Raw genomic sequence first — 13,448 nt, 5'->3', positions numbered from 1 at the left:
AAGACACAAATTTTATGGTTTTCATGTTTTTTATTTAACTGACACATTCCTTGGTCCTTTAAAAATAGATTAACAAATTAAAAGTTCCTCTATACAAACTATCTGTTCTTTCCTCAAGAAGTCATAAATTCAAACAGTAAAGGGAAGACCAGCTAGGGTAGTCCAGGACATGTGAAGCCTATTGGAGAAGAGAAAACTTGAAGAGCTTATTTTGGTCTAGAGGCTGTGAAAATACGACTTTGTGAGAAACATAATAATGAGATAAATACTGGTTAGGAAAAAATATGGTTCACTAAAGGCCAAATTGGTTCACAAATGAGCACTACAGTCTGACTGGGAATAAACTTGGGCTGGGAATCACAAAATGGTTTTTAATGGTCACAGCAGAGAGGTTGGGGATTGGCTCTTCAATAGAGGAGGAGAGGATTAGCAAACATGCTGCTTCAGAATAGACCTGACCATTTTATGAAAGCAGGTATGGCAGGGTTGCTAGCAACAGCTGGGAATTATAGTCAGTGACCAAACAAGGCCCTTAGCTTAAACCTTCACAGGCAATAAGCTTCTAGGTCAAAAGAACCCTCTGCTACTCTGCAGGGAGTCAAATGCCAACAAAGTCAGCACTGCTGTGCATACACAGGGACAGGCACAACGCTTGTGAGCTACAGAGTCCCTTTGTGCACAGTACCTTTCCAAAGCCTCTATGCTCTAAGGTTGGAGCATGACCTCTCCAAGCAAATATTCCTATGTCAGACCTTCTGGGGCTTGTATTTCAGACTCTTCTCTCTCCTTTTTTACTCATTATCTAAGACAGCAATGTTTAAGAGAAGAAAGGCCAAAGAGCCTGTAAACTGCAACAAAGGCTGGTAGAGGAAGCATGGGAGTTGGCATTCCCTGCAGGGCTCTGAAGGAGCTTTAGCATGAAGCATATAAACTACAGTAAACATGTAATCTGTTATTGGGAGTTACCCCTAGGTGGCTGCAAGTGGTCAATATAATAGCAAAGGATTAACAGCAGGTATTAAGTTAGTGGTTATAAAAATGGGTAAGTTCAAGGAATACAGACAGAAGAGCTCTGCTGCCATGTTGTGCTTATTGAGCTGTTTAGGATTCCTGAAAAATGTGAACCAAACAAAAGAGTCCCCCAAAGCAATTTATTTAAGCATCTTCAATAATTTTTGTAAAGCCTTTTGAAAATAAGAAGCAGCAAAGGAAACTTCAGTGGATTAGCAACTGGCTTTGCAAAGAGAATTCAAAAAAATAAACTTAAATTGCTATTTTCTGTGTGCTGACAGATTAATATTGCTGCTACCCAGAATTCAGATAATAGCTAATATTAGTTCAACGAATACCTTAAGGAGCTGCAGCCAAGTGGGGATTAGAGAAGCACAGTGGGCACTTGTTATTTTTTTTAACTCCTTAATTAAATGAGGGATTATTAATTTGGGGAGGGACTGTTTCCCAGAGAAGATCTGAAGAGGGAGCAAGACGCCACTGTATTTTTTATTGAATTTTTTTCATTGCCATCTTTTAAGCTGTCCCATTAAGAGATCAGACTCCTTTCTCCCCTCAAGCAAATCACCAGAGCTCGGGGGACTGCCAGGATCATACACTGAATACACGGCTCAAACAGAACCATGCTTCCAGCTAGTCATTATCCACTGGAATTTCCTTTACAGGAAAAGGTACTAGCAAAGAACCATGGCAGAAATGTAAATCCCTGATTACTTTATTCATGTGTGAAATCTTCAGAAGGCCAGTCAGGAGGACACAGTGTTCCAGCACTTTCCAGTGCAAGTATTCAAAGGGCTCAGAGGCTACCAATAGGATATAAGGAAAATGATGTGACAGGAGTTAGAGAGCTTCCTTTCCATCAGGAGAGGACACCTACTTTCTATACCACCTTTACACATCTCAGAAACAATCATACTTTTGGTTCTTAAAACAGAGATGACTAATGCATTTATTAGGACACATGAAGAGTACAGGAGAGTGTCTAAAGGATTTAGTACAAATGTAACTGAGCAGCACAAAATTAGATGGAATTAAATTATGAAGAAGCATATTGCAAAGAACTGTTGAAGACAAGTCAGACACAAATGGGTTTTAAAATAATTGTTACCTCCTGGAGGAATGATTTCAAAACAAATGCAGACTCCTGTCTTTTGCTCTGCCTCTAGCACCATTCAGGAGAGAATAATGTCAACCTGCAGAGAAGACAAAATATTATGTTGCTTCATAATCTTCGTGTATCTTGCAATTAGTTTTGTTCAGCACATTTCATAAGTAACAAAAAGCAAAAAGGTCTGGAAAAGCACAGGAATTAGTAAGGGGATTAGTTATACCCCAAGAAAGGTATGTGAGAACTTAACTTGTTCTTTCTGGGGAAAAATAACAAACAAAAAAACCCCCACAAATCACCATGCAAACAACAACAAAAAGCAACCAAACCAAACAAAAAAAAACCAAAACAAAACACCCCAAGACTCTAAGCTAGAACTTTGCAATGAGTACATAACACATTTACTGCAGAAGTTTCATTGGTCATTTGTGTCATGTAAGCCTGTGAATGAAAATGCTCTGGGACTTTTTGTTTGGTGAAATTCATCAGACAAAAGAAGCAAACTGGAAAATTACTCTCTACTCTACTTGCTTAATTTTCTGTTTGGAATATGATGACAGCAAAGAGCTTAATATACTTTAAAAAAAAAAAAAAAGGCTTAGAGAGATATCCTAGGAGCATAAGAGAAGCATCCTTAATGCCAGTAGTTTGGATTAAGTGTCAGTGCCTTGAGACTTCATGCTTTAGGATAATAAACTCACCCTGGGCAGTTTTTAGTGTCTGCAAAGCATCTAGCATTGATCATTGTCAGAAATGGTGCTAAACCACTGAACTGCTCTGACATAGCACTTGAAATGTTCCTAAAGTTATACATAAAAACAAGCAGACAATGAAGCTGGGATAGTAAAACCTGATTTTAAAATACCAACCAGGTGATTACTTGGCTACAAGTCTTCAGACCTTGACACAACAGGCAGCAAAACTAGCATAATATCTCTACAGGGAGGAATCCCACCTCTCCACTGCAGGAAACATCCCCTGGGTGCTACCATCCGCAGCAGGGACTTCCTCTCAATCAAGAAGACAGCCTGTAGATCTGTGAATCATGAACCTGTTGTCTTGTGATTTGGTCAAGCTTCACATTCAACAGCCCCTACTGCTGCCATACACAGAGCCCTCATATCTCTACAGAGAACTGGGTATACACGTAGAAGCATTAAGCCTGCCTTTGCACGCTACTTTTATTTCTATGGGAGAACAGAGGTAATTTCACCACTTTACAGCCTTATTTACTTCTACTGGTGTTATAAATGGTTTCTCCTTTGAAAATCCTAAAGTAAGGTCTCATCTGAATCCTGGGGCCCTGCTAGCGCTCTTATTTCATGAAAAGAATGGTACAGACTTAAGCAGATGACATTAGATCTTCATTACATAAGGAGACCCAACCGTACAGATGTCTTTACAAAAGGAGTCTTAATTTGAAGCTTTTCCTAGGGCTAAGTTGCAGCTTTGGAGACCAGTTGCACAGTATCTTCATTTAAGCTGCTGCAGAAGTACTTCTTACTCTACAGCTTCAAAAGGTAACGTCCCAACTGATCGTGTACATGCAAGGACAGTAAACTAAGGCTCTCACAGATACACAAAGCAAATGTATCATCAGTGTAGGCAGTTGCTACCTCTCTAAACAGGATATGGCTGAAATTGTTCCATTGGTTTGATTCATTAGAAAGAAAAACAATTTTAAATTAATTTGAAAATGTGGTAGCCTCCTCCTTCCCAGCAGTGTAGGGGGATGAGAAATGGGGGTTTTGGTCAGTTCATCACACATTATCTCTACCTCCTTCCTCCTCAGAGGGAGGACTCTTCACACTTTTCCTCTGCTCCAGCACGGGGTCCCTCCACAGGAGACAATCCTTCACAAATTTCTTCAATATGGGTCCTTCTGACAGGCTGTTTCTTCACAAACTGCTCCAGGGGGGATCCCTTCCAGGGGTTGCAATCCTTCAGGAACAGATTGGTTCAGTGTGGTTCTCCCACAGGGTCACAAGTCCTGCCAGCAAACCTGCTCCAGGGTGGGCTCCTCTCTCCACATGTCCACAGGTCTTGCCAGGAGCCTGAGTCCTCTGGGGTCACAGCCTCCTTCAGGCATCCACCTGCTCTGGCATGGGCTCCTCCAAGGGCTGCAGGTGCATATCTGCTCCACTGTTAATCTCCATGAGCTGCAGGTGGACAGCCTCCCTCCCCATGGTCTTCACCACAGGCTACAGGGTAATCTCTGCTCTGGCATCTGGAGCACCTCCTCGCTTTCCTTCCTCAATGACCTTGGTGTCTGCAGAGTTATTTCTCTCACATATTCTCACTCCTCTCTCTGGCTGTGGTTGCTGTGGTTGCTGTTGCACAGTTTTTCTCCCAATTCTTAAATATGTTGTCCCAGAGGTGCTGTCACCATCACTGATGGGCTTGGCCTTGGTCAGCCGCGGGTCAGTCTTAGAGCCAGCTGGCTCTATCAGACAGGGGGGAAGGTTCTAGCAGCTTCTCACAGAAGCCACCCCTGTAGCTCCCCCACTACTAAACCCTTGCAAAGCAAATCAAATACAGCACACCATTCATCAGGGATTTTCCTTCAGTTCATAATATTTTCCTATATTTTCTGTGTTCCTCACCTTTTTGGTAAATAGGCTCCTGTCTTCCACCCAAATGCCCTGTAAAAGACACCACAAACATAAGGCCATCGGTATATTCCAAATGACAGGACTTGCACCCTAACAGTGCTGGAAAGTACCCCTCAAAGCAGATGTTGACCACTGCAGAATATTAGTTAAGGATCCTAGCATCAAGAATTTTTCAGACACAGCCCAGAATTGCTCTTTCATGTTGATAAACCAAACCCTGAAAAAAAATATGGAGAGATATACCTTTTTCCTGAGCAATTTCAAAGACAAAGATAAAAAGTAATTTTTAAAAAGCAGGTAAAGCAGGTCCTCTGAACTTCATTACAATTCAGAAATCATAATGGCCCACTTCCATATGGTAATGGCAGGAAAGGAGGCCAAGCTACTCAAGTACTTAACCCCTGATGATTTCAACACAAGAAATGGGTTCTAAGGTATTTATCAAAGATCAAACAAGACGTTTATCACAGAACCGAGAAAGAAAAACAAACGTGTTCTCCTGAGTTCCAGTGCAGGCCCATAAGGCCATCTCTCTTCTACCTGCAGTGTACCTCTCAAAGAGAACTTGTTGGCTCTTTTGCCATGTTTCCTTTAGTATTGGATTTCAGCAGATACTTGGTTTAGCTTTCCTTCGTTCAGGACAGAATTACATAGCAGTAATTCCTACTGCAAAAGAACTATTGTTTTAGTGTTTAATGGTCTGAGGTAGTGAAAAGACAATGGTATTTCAACTGTAACCACAGTGATTAACTGGAAGACCAAAACACAAACCTTCTAGGCAAACCACATCAAGGCAAACATTCTAATGAATGTTAATACATGTAGGAAAGTAATAGTGCCCTGAAAATGCACTGAGTCAGTTTAGTTTATTCCAGCAATGCAAACCCACAAAGCTACAAAAGTCCTGACTTTGTCTTCAGCGTTGCCTCTGCAGTCCCACATAATATGTGCTGTCCTACAGAGGAAGTAATAGAAAACGTGGTATTCACACACAGCACACACTACAGATGATATATATAACAGAGAAGGGTAAAATTCCACTCTCCTGTTGCAGATTGTTTCAAAACACCGGACACCTTGAACAATCCCCCTTCCTGAACCGTCTGCTTTATGTACAGACCAGTTCTTGCCACTGTTTGCTCCAGATTCACACCTGGTGACACACCGAAATGGGCTTAAATGCATTAAGTCCTCTCCATCCAAGACACCTCCTCTTACTGGTGAAAATACATCTTCTAAACTGGTATATGTTGATACTAGATAGAACCTCTGCTTCCGCTAACAATACAGTATGCAAAGCCACAAATACTCCATTTATACAATTTACACGTTCACAAAAGGGTATTGCACCGTGACTGCTGGCAGTCACTCACCCTGCAGACAGCTGCATGGCCACGCGTAAGGCAGAGAAGACAACAACAGTTCACTTTACAGACTGATCTTTAGTACATTAATCTGTAGTGCTGAAAAGCTCACAGGTATAGCATTTGTCCCTGAGAGCATTATTTCAAAAGTTCCACAAAAAACGATTCAACTCTCTTGAACCAAGGTGCAGCTGTTTCCAAAGCCAGCTTCCCAGCGTTGCTGCACTGCCCCTGCACATGCATCAGAAGGGTTAACCGTGAACCTCAACTTGCCATGCTCAGTACCGAGCAGACATGTTTACAGGGCAAAACCCAACAGAAATTAAGAGGGGTAGAGATGCTTGAAAACTGAATTTTGTGAAGAAGGGAAGAATCTTTCTTTCAGTGGCCATCAGTCCACATTGAATGCTTACAGAAGCTCAGGAATTCACACTACTGTCATTTCTAAAAGTAGCTTAAAAGGTACTTTCAGCTCCTTCCTCTCTTAAAGATGAGAGACCAAGAGCCTTAACACAAGTTTTGTTATACTAATTTACATCCAGCTCGCTCCTGGAATCACGCCAGACACGAACACCTTCCTAAACAGAACTACTGTCCTCACAATCACAGTAAAAAGTCTAAAAACATGAGTCAAGTGCACCATGAAGGTTCAAACCACATGGCCAATAAAAGTAACAGAGAATGGCTTTAGTTTTAAAACTTGTATCTTTCCAGTCCAGACCTCCTAACTCTGGCAGTCTGACATGATTTGGGATTGGAGTTTGGCAACAACAGGAAAAGTCAAGAGGCCAATTTAAAGTGGCTCCATTGTACATATGTTACCTCACTCCCCATTAAGTATTTTAATTTAGCTGTAATCATAAGCAAATTACTTTTATTGTGGAAATTGTACTGTCAATATTACAGTGATGATAATGTTTAAAAGCATATTAGTCAAATATTTAGTGATTAAATGTTAGAAACGGCACAAATAACTGTGTCTCCTGCTCTAGACACCACAAGCAGGGGAAAACAATGTGCTCTTTCCAAGCCAGTACGTGATAATTAGATGAATATTCTTCTGAGCTGTCTGCAAACCGCTGCCACCAGAGGACCCTCTGGTCTGCTCTTCACCCTGTCCCCACTCCCTCCTGCTCCACGCTGGCGCCCCAGGCGAGCACCGCTCCACACGGCAGCCGCAGGGGCCCGCTGCGGCCAGCTCCGGCTCCAGCACAGCACCGCACACCACAGCACCGCACACCACAGCACCGCACCGCACCGCCAGAGGGGAGGCCTGCCCACTGCCCGGCGGCGGGAAACGTTCGCACTCGCAGCGCGCACCGCCCAGGCCCTGTGCTCGCAGGCCCTGTGCTCGCTGCCCTTTGATGGCCGGGCTCTGCCACACGAGGGCTTCCTGACAGCCCTAGCTCGCCCCTTGCCAAGGAAAGCGAGGCCGCGGTCACGACCGAGGCTCATGCTCTGCATCCTGCTCAGCAGCCCCCCCGCACGGCGGGACCAACGCCCCGCACGGCGGCACCAACGCCGCCCCCGCCCCCGCCCCCCGGCCCCGCCGCAAGGCCCGGGGTCCCGCGCCCCGCCCCGCCCCGCGCATGCGCGCTGGGCCCGCGCGCCCCGCCGGCCTGACGTCACAGAGCTACGTCTGGCGGTTTCCGCGGAGGGGGGGGAGAAGCCGGGAGCCCGCCCGGCGCAACCGACCCCGCTAGCCGGAGCGCGGTGACGTTACCTTGACGGGCAGGCATGCTGGCCAATCAGAGGGCTAAAGACCGGCACTTGATTGGCTGGCGCGCTGGGGGGGGCGGGCCGAGTGCCGGCGTAGCTTGGTTGCGGTCACACCGGGTTACATAGGGCGGAGTACGGCGTGTCCTTGGGCCCAGACGCCGGGCGGACGGAAGTGACCGGGGCTGCGGTTCCCGCCGTGGGCGTAGGGTCAGCGGGGCGGCCGGGCAGGAGGGCGCGGGCTGCGGGGCGCGGGAAGCCGGGTGCGGGCAGCGGGGCGCGGGCAGCAGCCGGGCCCGCCGGGACCGTTATCCGGGGGGGGCGTCGGGGCCGCCGGGCGGGGGGCGCGGGCGGCGGTGTCTGTGTCCGTGTCTGTGCTGGGAGCGCGGTTCCCGCCGCCGTGCGCCGGGGCGGGGAGCCGGGCCCGCGGCGCCGGGCGGCGGTCGGGGCGCAGCGGAAGGTCACCGCGGGCGGCTGCGGCCTGCGCGGCCGGAGGGCCCGCCCGGGCTCGGCCGGCGGCCGCTCGAGGGGCGGGTCGGCGCGGCCGGGGCCCCGCGCCCTCGCGGGCCGTGCCAGGGCAGCGCTGCGGGCCGGGGCTCCCCCGCCTCAAGGTCAGGCCCCGCGGTGCCGGGGCGGACCCCCCGGGCGCTCTCCCCGCAGCGGCTGCGGGCGGCGCGGTGCTCGGGAGGCGTCCCGGGTCGTGGCGGGGGGGGGGGGCGGCTCTGCCCGCCGCCCTCCGAGGCGGTGTGCGGGGCGCTTCCCGGCTGACGAGGAAAACTCTTGTCCCTTTACGCGGGATTGGTAACGAGTGGGAAACGTTACTGTTATAACAACCCCAGCTGTATAGGGAAGTCCTGTTCAATTTACTCATCAGAAGTTATTCATGCTGTTTAAATGCTGTGGGGCAATCCCTTTGGCCGAGGGAAGGCTTTTCCTGCTCTGCAGGCCTGTTTATCACCTTGGTAGCTTTTGCATAGTCTAATGATTCTATGCTAATCTTCAAACCTAGGAGCTATAGCTTGTGGGTAGAACGTGTGCTGGCGAATTACTAGGCTGATGTGCCAAATATTACCGTTTTACAAAACAACAGGACACTTTGAATAGGTGACCTTGAAATTGCGCTCATGACCTCTCTGTGTGTTCTTGGCCTAGTACTGAAAATGGGAGATATTGAGAAGGGCAAGAAGATCTTTGTCCAGAAATGTTCCCAGTGCCATACAGTTGAAAAGGGGGGCAAGCACAAGACTGGACCCAACCTGAATGGCCTGTTTGGACGCAAGACTGGGCAGGCTGAGGGCTTCTCTTACACGGATGCTAATAAGAATAAAGGTAAACTTCCAAGCTGCTGTTCTGAGTTCCTAGGAGCAAAAAGATTTAGTTCTCAGTGATAGTTCCAGAAGTATTGAAACCTGCCAATAAGTAAATGTGGAGGACAACCATAGAAATGTTTTATTCTGAAGTCACTAACTATTTTTTTCTTCTCTCTAGGTATTACCTGGGGTGAGGATACTCTGATGGAGTATTTGGAAAATCCAAAGAAGTATATCCCAGGAACAAAGATGATTTTTGCGGGTATTAAGAAGAAGACCGAGAGAGCAGACTTAATAGCATACCTCAAAGATGCCACTGCAAAGTAAAAATTATCTGCTGCCTTATTTATTACACAAAGGAGATGGCAATGGAAATGTCTGTGATAAGATTGGTTTTTAAACTTTCTATTTTTACATATACTGTGTCTAACCTTAAAAATCTGTCTCGCCCATCAGGTAACACTGCTCATGGTGGGCCGCTGGAGTACACATGTGTTTGGCAGCCATTAACTTAATGCAAACTATGTAATTGGGTTGATTTAAATGACTATAATGTTCAATTATTCTTGGTCGTAGAATTAAAAAAAAAGGAATAAATAAACATTTATTGCCTCTTCATTGTTTAAAAATAATCTATTAATAATTAATTAATAATCAAATTAGTAATTGTCAATAGCATAATGGCTTTGACAGCCCAACTCTTCAAGATGAAAAAGCAGGGTGGTTTCTGGCATCTTCCACCATACATATTTTGTTTCAGTATTTTGAGTGTGTGTATATATATATATATACATAAAGAAAACAAACCACACAAAACAAAGGCTACAAAAACCCAGGATAATATTTTTCTAAATTAGGTGTTGTGGTATATGTTAATCTGTCAAAAGCTTGCGATAAAGATGCATTTCATCTGACTTAAGTACTATTTGTGAAGTTGTAGTTGTGCCCAGCCATTTTTCTTTTGTCTAGGGGAAGCATGTTACCTAATTCCTCCAGACTTTTGACAGCTGCATGCACCAGTAGTTTATAACTCCCTTTCAGAAACATCTCCAGTTCTTGAAATGTTATTGAAACTCTTATTGCTCAGTAAGTCTTTTGAAAAGAGCCATTCTTGGTGTAATGAATAGAACAGAAAAATATCCTGTTCTGGAAATACAAAAGCTAAAGGCCAAGCAGAGAGTTATTTAATCTTAATAATTCAGGACAAGTATTCACCTAAAATCTACTGTTACAGACAATTTCAGATGAAGGGGTACAGGAATAAGTATGCTGGTAGACTACAAGAAGACAGTCTTCCTCTGTGCCTGGCTGTAGCCAATGTCATGACTTCAAAAGGTTCTATTTCGCACAGTGTAAAGCATTATTTTTAATGTTTTAACGGCATTTTTTTCATATTAAGTGAAATGTTCAGATGAATGTATTTACTTTGTAACAGCAGTAAGGCATAACTCAGAGCAATCAATACTGTAAATTAAAAAAAAAATAATTAAAAGTCTTGTTTGCTGTATGTGTCTGAAATGATGCGAAAGAGTTGGAATATAGAGCAAAGTGGGACTTCCAGCTTTACATCAGTAGGAAATGAGACTCGCGAAAGCTCGACTTGAAGGAAAGTGAACATTAATAGATTTGGTCTGAAAAGTATGTACAAATGTGACAAAGTTAGGAAGTGTTTTGGACTGCAAATAGCAAAGCTAACCTCTTCCACTGGGGATGTGTTAAACAGCACTTCTGCTGTGTTTTCCAGGTGGGACAGGAGAAAACTCAAAGCACCTTTAGAGCTGCAGCTGTGCTATAGGATTGACTGAGTTTGAGTTAGGGCATGTAGAATGGTGTGCTTAAAGACTGAATTTCTAAGGGCTGTTACTCAGAATTAATGGGTGGAAAGAAAATAACAGGTCATCTCAATGATTGCCACGTTTTTTGACTCAAACCAAATATGGAAGCAGCATTTCCTCCAAATAGGAAGGCAGACTGAGTATGAGCCATCAGCAGCTTCTTTACTAAAAGCTTGTTAAGAGATACATTCAAGTTGTAGTTAATGACTCCTAATTTTCAGAAATTGTGTTCATTGTGGCACTTTTGTGGCTATGCAGAACCTGGCTTTCACTGTGTCAAAATCCTGATAAAGCCGTTCTAGATTACAGAATGTAACCCTACACAGCTCTGCAGTCTTCTGAAATTATCGTGGAGAGAGAGAATTGTGCCACTTTTCTTCTGTTGACACCTTTATGATATGAGAAAAGAATTTGTGATCCTCAAGTACCTTTTCTTCCCTTGTTAAGCTAGAGAAGAAATGGACTGGAGAGAAGAGGATTTTACAGTAAGGTGGCATTTATTTCTGCACAGGCAACAATTTGCAAGAAGTAAGATACCCATCATGAGAAAAACTACTTCAGGAGAAAGCAGAGTGATCCTTTGTCCAAAGTAAGTAGGGGACACAATTCAGCTTGGTTTGTTCTATCTGTGTCTCAGAGACCTTAGTACAAAGACAAGTGCAACTTACACATACCATTGAACTTTTTAAATTGTAGACTGGGAATGCATCCTTGTTTACAGTCTGGGGAAGAGACCCTTCTGAACTTTAAAATTTCAACTTTCAATGTATACAGCCCTAGACAGCAACAGCTTGTAAGATTTGCTGAGGTCATTTACCTCCAGACAAACAGCACAACAGTATTTCTACTAGTGGATCAGTGAAGTAATAATATTGAAATGGAATAAGGTTACATTATTGCTTGTTGAGATAAGTATTCATGACAGTGCCTGGCTGGGTTGTTTGGTGGGAGGGAGGTGTCCAAATTGATTGTGGAATGAAGCTTTATAGAAGAGTATGAAGAGTGGGGTTTGCTTTAGTTACATGAAGTAGCAGGTTCAGTGTTTTTCTTTCTGGTAGTGGTATCAGTCTAAATGTTTGGTATTTCAGTACTATTACAGTACCAAATTAGGGAATCATGGCACCATTGCCAAGCATTGCACCATCCCATAAAAATGGTTCTTGGCTACGAGCTTATAGATTTGATGGGGCACGACTTTAAAACTGATCTTGTGATACGTTCACATGCAGTTACACAAATGCATGTAGATTGTGAATGTCGGTAATGCCTGGACAAAAGGTAAAATTCAGAAATACAGTTTTTCACAGTATGACTTCAAAACCAAAATTAAACAGGTAAGATACTTTTAAAATTATAGAAGCTATCTACATCCCAGTGAAATTTTAATTATACAGAAGCTCATCTTTATTTAGTTTAGTAATTCAAGTACAACCAGTACAAACAGCTACATTTGGGAGAGTTTCATTTGCAGCTGTCCATGTAATTGTAGGTTTCATTAAAGATCTGTTCATTTTAATAGGTCTGGTCTTGTGTGGGATTGTATAATACTTTCCATTTTTTTGGTATAAAATACAGTATCAGTGACCCAAAATAAATGTGACACATTATAATTCTTTTATGAAGAAGAACAGAAATTAAATAGTTAAGACCTATGAGATCTTCCAGTCTCATGTATATCAGAGGCCATTGAAATGCACACTTTTACCTTTGCAGTAAGCATCAATTGCCTTTGTCTAAAATACAGCCTAAGAGTCCCAAGGCCAAAGCCAATGGAGTTCTCTGTATTACTGCACATAGGATGAGTTGAACCATTTCAGACTGGTGTCCTGAAACCAGGTTATTCTGGCAGGAGAGCAGCCTAGAGCTAGGAGTAGGAAATGTTAACCCAGGGGATGTGTGTGAAATCCTGTCTTTTTCCCACATTCTAATGGCTGAGTCAGAACTCCAGGTAGTTACTGCCATCTGCTCATGATCCAGAGCTTGCAGCTAATTACTTGCATGGGTTTTTTCCAGAATAATTCTTTTGATATGAAATACATAGAATATGATGGTCACCTTTTGAATAATTGGTTTCTGTCTAGGTCTCAAAAAAGGTAAGAGATGTGGATGACATGTTTGCTTCTGTGACAGGATAGAGATTTGCATCCCCAGATTTCCAGAAGTCTGCTTTAACCACCAAACCAAACATGCATGCTGGGAAGAAGATGCTCTCTATATATACACACCTCTGTTGGAGAAGTCTTTATGGAAAAGGAGAGCCAGAAAGAAAATGAGCAAAGGAGAAGCTAACTATAGCATAGTGTTCAAAACACGTAGCTTGGAGCAGGGGAGAAAGTGTGGTTTTTCCAGGTTATTTATGCATTGAATTTTAAACAGTCTTGGATAAAAATATACCTGGCAATGCAGAGCAGAAGTCATTACTCTGCTGGTTTTACATCTCATTATCACTGTTCACTGGAGCATGCTCAGGTAATGTGAGCTGCTGCCTTGTT

At 44.0% G+C, this 13,448-nt stretch overlaps 1 protein-coding gene across 1 annotated transcript; it reads left to right on the top strand.

Moving 5' to 3' along the window:
- The first annotated feature begins 7,902 nt into the window (after positions 1-7,902).
- On the top strand, positions 7,903-10,628 carry LOC127381311 (cytochrome c). The gene is made up of 3 exons (XM_051611479.1): positions 7,903-8,021; positions 8,964-9,140; positions 9,300-10,628. Exons 2-3 carry the CDS (start codon positions 8,972-8,974, stop codon positions 9,446-9,448), a joined length of 318 nt encoding a protein of 105 aa, XP_051467439.1. The 5' UTR covers positions 7,903-8,021; positions 8,964-8,971; the 3' UTR covers positions 9,449-10,628.
- Positions 10,629-13,448: the final 2,820 nt, after the last annotated feature.

Source organism: Apus apus, chromosome 2 (genome assembly GCF_020740795.1).
Source record: "Apus apus isolate bApuApu2 chromosome 2, bApuApu2.pri.cur, whole genome shotgun sequence".
NCBI classification, from domain to species: domain Eukaryota; kingdom Metazoa; phylum Chordata; class Aves; order Apodiformes; family Apodidae; genus Apus; species Apus apus.
This window is presented reverse-complemented; position numbering and strand designations above follow the sequence as displayed.

What these genes read in the sequence shown, in the direction of transcription:
- LOC127381311 (XM_051611479.1), top strand. Translation starts at nt 8,972, where the DNA reads ATGGGAGATATTGAGAAGGGCAAGAAGATCTTTGTCCAGAAATGTTCC. An exon ending in GGATGCTAATAAGAATAAAG is followed by an intron (nt 9,141 to 9,299) that starts GTAAACTTCCAA and finishes TCTTCTCTCTAG; the next exon opens with GTATTACCTGGGGTGAGGAT.